At 32.9% G+C, this 10506-nt stretch overlaps 2 protein-coding genes across 3 annotated transcripts; both read right to left on the reverse strand.

Annotated features, from left to right (window-relative positions):
- Window positions 1-1565: 1565 nt before the first annotated feature.
- On the reverse strand, window positions 1566-10404 carry LOC105278136. Its single transcript, XM_026973517.1, has 22 exons — window positions 9338-10404; window positions 9135-9254; window positions 8801-8918; window positions 8461-8722; window positions 8224-8346; window positions 8019-8109; window positions 7820-7956; window positions 7625-7757; window positions 7505-7551; window positions 5669-5785; window positions 5458-5548; window positions 5231-5367; window positions 5045-5139; window positions 3700-3887; window positions 3502-3621; window positions 3197-3314; window positions 2836-3097; window positions 2640-2756; window positions 2380-2470; window positions 2149-2285; window positions 1925-2057; window positions 1566-1853 (listed from the first exon to the last, which is right to left on the reverse strand). Exons 1-22 carry the CDS (start codon window positions 9479-9481, stop codon window positions 1803-1805), a joined length of 2832 nt encoding a protein of 943 aa, XP_026829318.1. The 5' UTR covers window positions 9482-10404; the 3' UTR covers window positions 1566-1802.
- Window positions 4348-7613, reverse strand: LOC105277712 (odorant receptor 22c). Of its 2 annotated transcripts, XM_011336304.2 has the most exons (10): window positions 7002-7613; window positions 6721-6903; window positions 6523-6642; window positions 6206-6323; window positions 5865-6126; window positions 5669-5785; window positions 5458-5548; window positions 5231-5367; window positions 5007-5139; window positions 4348-4935 (listed from the first exon to the last, which is right to left on the reverse strand). In XM_011336304.2, the coding sequence occupies exons 2-10, from the start codon at window positions 6862-6864 to the stop codon at window positions 4885-4887; spliced, it is 1173 nt and encodes a 390-aa protein (XP_011334606.1). In that variant the 5' UTR covers window positions 6865-6903; window positions 7002-7613; the 3' UTR covers window positions 4348-4884. The 2 variants fall into 2 exon arrangements, with proteins under 2 accessions (XP_011334606.1, XP_019886726.1); XM_020031167.2 differs by lacking the exon at window positions 4348-4935 and having other exon boundaries at window positions 5047-5152; window positions 6721-7613.
- Window positions 10405-10506: the final 102 nt, after the last annotated feature.

Genomic DNA, 10506 nt, shown 5'->3' on the forward strand with positions numbered 1-10506 from the left:
GTGCCTCAGTTAGTTGCGGCCAATCGTTTGAGGCGCACGTACGCACGTTTTATTCGTTTTTACATATGTAAAGTAAGATTATTATTCGAAATTAGATTTCGCCTGATGTGAGTAGAAAATAAGAACAACAGCAAATTTGAAGAAGGTGATTTTAATATTTGTTATTATGATATCCTTCGATGCTATTATACAAATAGAATATTTTTAAATAGTTCTCAAGTTGCAAGAATATATCTTGAACAGTACGTGGAGTTAGTTTGAACACATGGCTCAATGACGACTTAGCTCCAAAAAATGTTCACTTACTTATGATTGCGCTGTGAAGTTCGACATAAACTTTCCTGATGCATAGAAGAATAATAAGATGGCAAGTAAAGACCGGCGTTCCTTAAAAGGAACCCTGAGCTAGCTATCGATAAGGAAACCAACTAGTCTTGGCAGGACAATATCTTTTAATGAAACCAAGTCCACAGTTTTAAACAACAATTTGACAAACAATGTTAAATGTTAATTTTATTAAAGTTATTCGATAATATCATGGTTTTGTTATTCATTTAGAGTTTATTTTTAATTGTTCGCCTCTTTGTCCATCCTACCCCACAAGTTGGCATAACTTATCCCGCTAGTGAGGAACAGAGGGCCACTCTATTTTCATTTTCAAGACATATTGTTTCTGTTGTGGACCCATATTTAAAAGTTTTGCATTTATAATTAAGCACTCAGACGTCGACTCTTTCTTTTGACATGATCCTTATAATAGTATTATCAATACGTAAATATATGAGACATCAAATAAATAAAAAGTGACTCAACTAGCTCCGCCTTACTCTATAATTCCTTTTCTTTGAACTGCGATAATTACATGAAGAACATCATCTTATTTGATTGAACGGTCTCATTTGGCATATTCTTCTTTGGATATGGATTCTATATGTATTATACAGGGTGTCTGACATAAGGCGAAAAACCTCTCGCTCACAGGTAGATCTCGTCAAACTGAATTAAAGTCCTGTATCATTTTGCAAACAACCACATAAAATTTCGAGTAATTAAGTAAAGTTCGCTAATTCAGCGGACGCGATTGGCAGCGAGGGAAGTAGGCATGAATGACGTAAAAACCGGCTAGCCGCGCGCGCGACGCGAGTATTTCTTAGAAGAACGCGATAGCAGCGAGTATGGGATTACGGCGGCAGGCGAGACGACGCGTGGACAACACTTTCTCGGCAACACGAGCACATGAATGAGACGCTGCGAAATCATTGTCCACGCGTCTCGCCTGCCGCTGTAATCCAATACTCGCTGTTATCCGTCGCGCGCGCGGCTAGACGTTTCTTACGTCATTCATGCCTACTTCCCTCGCTGCCAATCGCGTCCGCTGAATTAGCGAACTTTACTTAATTACTCGAAATTTTACGTGGTTGTTTGCAAAACGGTACAGGACTTTTTAATCCAGTTTGACGAGATCTACCTGTGGGCGAGAGATTTTTCACCTTATGTCAGACACCCTGTATATATATATATATATATATATATATATATATATGATTAATATGAGATTGGATATATAATATTTTTTGCATTTTATTGTATTAATATAACCTTCCACTTTACAGAAACTAGTTAAACTACAGAAAATAGTTATGCTTATATTCTATAAACAAAATAGTAGTAATGATTGCAGATGGCTATTTTATTTGATTTTTTATTATTATAGTATTGTATATATTATATTATTATAATCGTTTATTTCATAAAATATTTGCATCATCACGTAATTACTGGTCGCAGTGGAATAACATGAACTATTGAAAAGACGAGAGCATCGCAAAATATGACATCGATGCTTGTACAACCTTCGAAACAAGAGCATGATGCGTCATTAAAAACTCTACAGACCAACTATTTTTGATAATACTTGCTTTACCGTGATGAAACTCTTCAGAGAGAAAATGTAAATTTTGCCGGCACTAACGAAACTAGGCCGAAGACTCTTCATCATCACCATCATAACCAACTCTCGTGATTTCGCGGATACGTTGTACCAAGAGCTATTGTATCTACAATATTTTACTAGCACACAAATCTCGATTGCGGATAACAGTACGTACAATATTATTTCACAAATTAAGATTCGCTAAAACATGTTACATTCTGTCGCGCATCTGAAGACTGTGATCTATTAGCTTTTGTCCTTCGAAACTGAAGATGAATAAGCGTATTATTTGAGCAGCAATAAAACACACGTATCTTAATATTTCGAAAATATTGTCGTCGTGTTGCGTAATCTTTAATACAAGAAATGCTACAGCTTCATTTCTTGTTAATTGATATAATACATATCATTTAATAATTATCGTTATTTTACGGATATATGCGTACCTGTAACAAGGTAATGCTTAATCCCATTGTTGTCAGAAACAGTTGCATAATGTTGGGTATACTAAAAACTTCTTCGACAAGTTGTGCCATTCTATAGCAAATAAAACACATGATACTATTATATAATATATAATATAATATTATTATTATTATATATTTTATATATATATAATAAATTAAATCTTATTCTTTTCTTATTTTCAAAGGAACACATTACTTTCCACTACGCTATCTAACGACGTTATATATTATAGACTCACTCTAAAGTCTTTTGATGTTTACCCACAAAGCACGCAACTCTCTTGCAGCATTCATAATCTGAACAAGTCTTGACAATTCCCTTTGCTTCATTAGAGAATAAATGTTCGAAGCGATAACTGAAAACAATTCGTTTAACGCTATTCCAAATAAATAGAACATATTTGTTAATGTAACTTGTTCTAATTATTTGTTTACCCAACCACAGCAAACGAGCTACAAATATGCTCGACATAAGTAATGAACATGCCATCGTGGGCCATTATTCCAATTCCAATAAACAACCAAGCCACAACAGCATGTGAAAAGATTTGAAAAAAATATTCTTCAATATCCACGAAGTAATACGATGGATACGGCGAGAGTACAGGACGGGATTCATTGAGAGGTAATACGATATCGAGTACAAACGACATAAGAGACATCGACAGAATTATACATATCGTTACGAAACAATACGCTGCATTGTTGAAAATAATGTACGTGAAAGATTTTATACAATTACAATTTAAACAGAGTTTATACAACCTTACAGAAGTTATTCATTGATAATCCTCACCAAAATATAATAGAAATAATCGTCTACTGTTTTTGGCATATGATTTCATAATATCGTATTCGTCAGGACTTTTTAATTCTTCCCAGTCAATGAACAAATGTTCCGTGAGGGTTTTGATCTATTAAAATATAAATGTCACAAATTAATCCTATGGAATAATATTAACCAATTGATAAAATTTTTCCTCATAATTGTATAAAATAAAAGTAAAAATTTAAATTCAATGGGGATACTTCTTCTTCTGCGAAATTAAATATTATATGTCGAGTAAATGATGAAAAAATAACATAAAATATAAATCATACTGTGCGGGCGTTTGACTGAAACGTGTACAGCAGTATTACGATTACAATTGATAATATACATGTTGTAAAATTCTGAGTAGTACATTGCAGTCTTAGTTTGCACATATATTGAAACCCAGCCTGGAAATATTATTATCGTTTACAAAAGTTAGTGTACATTCTCTTGTCTTTAGGAGAAATTACATTGTGTCGACTTACCTGCGGGATTATCACAGTCAATGTAGTCAGTAGCAGCAGCGAGATGCGAAATAATTTTGTTCTTGGCTTGAGGTACGGCCATATACCGGCGATCGATGATGTTATATAAACGAAAACGTAATAACGACTGTAAGTTTTATCCGGCATATCTTTCTGAGAAACTCTAGAGCTCACAGAATCGACTAATTCTAAACGTTAAGACACGACTAACTACCATTCTCTCATGTGAGAAATATTATGCATTTCCAAGCAAGCTACGGACGTATTAGAACTGCTGTACATATTACCCATATTACACATGTCAATCAAATATTTACAAAACAACTTTATGCATTTCCTTGTTCGAACATTGACAGAAGTAGCATTTATTTCCATGGTACTAAGAATATCATCGAGAAGAGCGATATCATACTACCCAGCGAAATATAGTACGTGGAATCCCCGAATGACATGTATCGATTGGTATATAATTCCTTTTCTTTGAAAAGGAAGAAACTGCGGTAGTTGCATGAACAACATCGTCTTACTTGATTGAAGGGCCTTACTTGGAATAGTCTTCTTTCGATATGGATTCTATGTGTATTCTACTCGACTCTGTGTGGTATATATTATACATATCTATATCTCTATGATTAATATGAGATTCGATATATTATATTGAATTTTATTGTATTAATATAATTTTCCACTTTATAACAACATGTTTATATATGCCTATATTCTATAAACGAAATAGTAGTAATGAATGCAGATGACTATTTTATTAGATTCTTTATTATTATAGTGTTGTATTATGCATTATATTATCAGTAACTCTTCTTTTATATCGACACCATTGTACAAATCACTACGTTTCGACTACCAATTCTGGTCCTTTCAAGTGTACAAATCCGAAATTTAAATGATATTATAATGTCTATTTCTGGTAAAAAAGACATTATAATATTATTTAAATTTCGCATTTATACACTTGAAAGGACCAGAACTGGTGGTCGAAACGTAGTGATTTGTGATCATCAATAAAATTGCCAATGGTGTCGATAGAAAAGAAGAGTTACTGTTAATCTTTCCTGGCGGAACAAACAGATTTATTTTGATTTACATTATATTATATTATTATGATCGTTTATTTCATAAAATATTTGCATCATGACGTAATTACTGGTCGCAGTGGAATAACATGAACTATTGAAAAGACGAGAGCATCGCAAAATATGACATTGATGCTTGTACAACCTTTGAAACAAGAGCATGATGCGTCATTAAAAACTCTACAGACCAACTATTTTTGATAATACTTGCTTTACCGTGATGAAACTCTTCAGAGAGAAAATGTAAATTTTGCCGGCACTAATGAAACTCGGCCGAAGACTCTTCATCATCACCATCATAACCAACTCTCGTGATTTCGTGGATACGTTGTACCAAGAGCTATTGTATCTACAATATTTTACTAGCACACAAATCTCGATTGCGGATAACAGTACGTACAATATTATTTCACAAATTAAGATTCGCTAAAACATGTTACATTCTGTCGCGCATCTGAAGACTGTGATCCATCAGCTGTTGTCCTTTGAAATTAAGGATGAATAAATGTATCAATTGAATAACAACGTAAGCCACGTATTTTAATGTTTCCAAGCCATTGTCGTTGTATTGCGTAATCTTTAATACAAGAAACGTTTTACGTTTTTTGTTAATTAATATAATACAAATTATTTTATAATTATCGTTATTTTATGCTTATATGCGTACCTGTAATAAGGTAATGCTCATTCCTATTGTTGCCATAAGCAGTTGCATAATATAAGGTATACTAAAAATGTCTTCGACTAATTGTGCCATTCTATAGCAGATAAAAAACAAGATTAAGTTAAATATATCTTGTCGTTTTCAGCTTTTCTTTTTTATTTTCTATGAAACAAATTATTTTTTACTTCGCTATCCACCGATGTATATTACGCACTCTAAAGTCTTTTGATGTTTATCCACAAACCAAGCAACTCTCTTACAGCATTCGTCATCTGAACAAATGTTCTTAATTCCTATTGTTTCATTAGAGACTAAATGTTCGAAGCGATATCTGCAATCGATTCGTTTAACGCTATTCCAAATAAATAGAACTTATTTGTTAATGTAACTTGTTCTAATTATTTGTTTACCCAACCACAGCAAACGAGCTACAAATATGCTCGACATAAGTAATGAACATGCAATCATGAGCCTGTATTCCAATTACAATAAACGTCCAGACCATAATAGTGTGTAAAAAGATTTGAAAAAAATATTCTTCAGTATCTACAAAGTAGTATGACGGATACGGCGGGAGTATAGGACGGGATTCATTGAGAGGTAATATGATATCGAGTATAAACGGCTCAAGAGACATCAATATAAATAGATACGTCGTTAAGAAGCAATAAACTGCAATGTTCAAAGTAATGTACGAGGAAGATGATAGAATGTATACAAACTTAAGAAATTATTCATTGATAATCCTCACTCGTATATAATAGAGAGAATCGGTTACTGTTTTCGGCATATGATTTCATAATATTGTATTCTTCGGGATCTTTTAATTCTTCCCAGTCAATAAACAAATGTTCCGTGAGCGTTTTGATCTATTAAAACATAAATGTTACAAATTACTGCTATGGAATAATATTAACAAATTGATAAAATTTTTCTTTATAATTTTACAAAATAAAGATAAAATTTTCTATGTAATGGATACTTCTTTTTCTGCAAAATAAGTTAAGAGATTAAATATTAATTATTGGAATAAATGGTGACACGTATATTATAAAATATAAATCGTACTATACGAGCGTTTGACTGAAACGTATACATCATTATTACGACTAGAATTGACACTATAAATAATGCCAAATTCTGAGCAGTACATTTTAGTCCCAGTTTGCACATATATTGATACGCAACCTGGAAATATTACTATCGTTTACAAAATTTATTGTAAATTCTCTTGTTTTTAGGAGAAATTACATTGTGTCGGCTTACCTGCGGAATTAACACAGTTACCGTAGCCACTAGCACTAGCGAGAGGCGAAATAATTTTGTTTTTGGCTTGAGGTATGGCCATATACCGGCGATCGATGATAACTTATAAGCGGTACTGTAATAACGACTATAAGGTAGATCCATATCTTTTTGAGAAGCTCTACCGCACAGAGTCGAGTAATACTAAACATTAAAATACGACCGACTACCATTCTATTATGTGCGATATATAATACATTAAGCTATTGACGTATTCCTCGGAACAGAACTGCTATACATACAGATTACAGATGTCAATCAAATGTTGCAAAAATACTTTATGCATTACGTTGTTCGGAAATTGACAGAAGTAGCATTTATTTCCATGATTCTAAGTATATCACAGAGAAGAGCGATGTCAGACTATCCAACGAAATATAGTAGGTACGTGGAATCCCCGAATGACATGTATCCATCGGTATAATTCCTTTTCTTTGAAAAGGAAGAAACTGCGGTAGTTGCATGAACAACATCGTCTTACTTGATTGAAGGGTCTTATTTGGAATAGTCTTAGTTGGAAAAACTAATCTTACGCTTACAATGAGACTTCGATGTTCAGGCAAGTTTCCGCAATTAGTACGCAGTAAGTCCGTCAAAGAGATGTATAGGTAGAAATTACAAATAACTCATACATTACCAAAAGCATATTATTATAACAGCAGAATTAGAAGTATTATGCTAATACGTATAAAATAAAATATCAGTGCTATCTCATGATTGCTGAATGTTAGGAGCGATGGGTTACTGAAAGGATGCGAGCATCGTAAAATACGACACTGACGCCTTCAAAATCTTTAAAACAAAAGCGTAATATGTCAATAGAAAGACTGTAAAAAGTCAACGCTTGTGATAATCATCACTGTACCGTGGAGAAGCTCTGCATAGATAAAATGTAAATTTTGCCAACGCTTAAGCAACACGGTTGCAGACTCTTCATCATCATCAGCATAATTAACTTTTGTGACTTTGTGGATTCTCGGTACCAATAGCTATTATATCTGCGATAAATCAAAGATACATTAAATAAATGCATTAAATAAATATCAAGCGATCATCTTACATCTTGTCGTGGGTTTGCAGGCTGTGATCTATTAGCTTTTGTCCCTCAAAATTCGGGATGAGTAGGGTAAACAATTGACTAATGACATATAGTACGTATTTTGTGGTTTCCAGAGTAGTGCTGTTTTGCTTCGTAATCTTCAGTATAAAAAGACGACTTTAATTATTGCAGAAATTACGTATAACAAATAAGTACTAACTTGCAGCAATGTAACGCTCATTCCTCCTGTTACTATCAACGTATATATACCGTAAGGTATATTAAAAGCGTCTTCCAGGAGCTGTGCAAGCCTGATAAATAAGAAGTAAGATATAATCGCAAATTGAAATTAATCATGTTCCCAGATAAATTGTTATATTTGAGTATGTCTTGTTTCACAATTTGATAGTGTTAGACACACTCACTCTATAGCTTTTTGATGTGTATTCACCATTAATGCAATCCTTTCGCGAAATGTATCATACTGTGTAAAATTTAAACTTTCTCCCTTATCGTTATCACCATAAAATAAATATTCAATACGAAATCTACAAACAATTTGAATGACAGATTAATTCTGTCAAAATTCTTTATAAGTTAAAAAACATACAAAAATATATTTTAATGTAATTGTTTGCTGCTTCGGATGCAAATTTTCTTACCCTATCGTTGCGAATATGCTGCAAACGTGCTCGATGTAAGTCACATACATGCACATGTAGGTAATTATTCCAATTATAATTATTTCCCAAGCCAATATGGAATGCCAGTAAATCTTGAAAAAATGCTCTCGGACGTCCACGAAATAGTTCGCTGGATACGGCGAAACTATGGGACGGGATTCGTTGAGAGGCAGTATAATATCGAGGGCAAACGGTATGAGAGATAATGATAAAAACAGAAATAATGATAGTGTGCAGTATACTACAACGTATAGAGTAGATTAGAAAAGCAATATCAGAGTAATAACTGGCATAATTCATTTTTTTCATCAGACCTCACCCGAATACAACAGAGCAAATCGTCTACTGTTCTCGGCGTATAACTTCATAATTTCGAATTCCTCGGGATTTCTCAACTCTTTCCAATCGACGAACAAATGATGAGTGAGAACTTTAAACTGATAAGATTAGTACTCTCGTTTAATAATATCAACTAACATTAACAGTTTAATAACAAATTATCAGCCAAAATATTAAAAAACATTTTTTATATATTAAAGAATATTATTGTGTATCCAAATTGCAACTTTCATAAAATTTTATATATATATATATATATATATATATTATTATGTAACATAAAAAGTTGTAAAAAAATGTGTTACACAACATACTGTGCGATTATTCGATAAAAATGTGTACAGCATTACTAGACATGTAATTGGTATGATACTCGATGACAAATTCTCAGAAGTACATTGCAGATCTGTCTTACATATATATTGTTGCGCTATCTAGAAACAATATCCATTTATATTTATTTACAATTTGCAATAAATTCTCTTTCATTTATGTTATTTCAGTGAAAACGTTTAACCTGCGGGATAAGTACACTTAACACTATTATAGTCAGCAACGTGATCCGAAATAATTTTGTTCTCGGTTTTAAGTAGGGCCACATGCCAGTGAGTGACGATAATTTAAAAGTGATATCATAATAGTGACTGTAAGTAACTTCCATATTTTTTGACAAAGCTTCGCGACACTGCACAGTCGAATACTTTACTTTTATTTCTCTACTTCCGACTTATTTGTTCTTGCTTATTATCTGTCTATAGATATTAACGCTGTGGACAATCCCTCACGATAGAACTATTACACATATGGCAATTCTCGCGAAACAATTTTGCATGTCTCGTCGCTTAATGATTGATCTATGAATGATGTGATATGTAAAAGTAGCTATTTCGTTTATACTAAGTACAGTGTAAAGACAAGCGATGCCAGACAGACAAAAACCATATGCAAACTTCTTCCATACAAAATATATAGAACGTTATTTTGCATCATGAGAGTTCCAGAATTAACATCGCCTTTAGACTTGAAATATTATTCCTACATTTTGAATGGTGCTTTAGGATACTCAAACGTATTCCAATAAATTTTCTGGAAGTATACATATTAGACGTAATTTTTACATTATCAAGAGCATATTATTATAATAACAGTAGAAATAGACTAATATTGGTTACTTGTACGTAGAAAATATTAGTGCTACCGTGTAATTGCCGAACATTAAGAGTAATAAATTACAGAAAGGAGAACAAAGTATCAACGTCTGTAAAATCTTTAAAACAAAAATACAGTGTGTTATTAAGAAGACTATAGGAAGAAAACACTTGATAATCCTTGCTTTACCGTGGAGCTCTCCAGAAAGAAAATGTAAATCTTGCCGGTACGTAAGTAACACGGTCGGAGACTTCATCTTCATGAAGCACGACCAACTTTTGTGACTTCGTGGGCACTTTATGCTATGAACTATCACGTAACTTTGTGATCTACTGTACTGAAACTTTGTAAGATGTATATATGTATATTTTGCCAGCACTCAAGATATTTCCATATTTTCGTGTTTCACTTTTTCCTGATATTTAGTTGTATAATGATATGTTGTGATTTCACTTACCTATAAAAAAAGTCTGGAAGATGCTTCAGTTTCCACGTTAATATCCTTGGCGGTAATTTACTGCTACGGTCGTCATCGTC

The sequence above is a fragment of the Ooceraea biroi genome, chromosome 11 (assembly GCF_003672135.1).
Source record: "Ooceraea biroi isolate clonal line C1 chromosome 11, Obir_v5.4, whole genome shotgun sequence".
Lineage (NCBI taxonomy): Eukaryota > Metazoa > Arthropoda > Insecta > Hymenoptera > Formicidae > Ooceraea > Ooceraea biroi.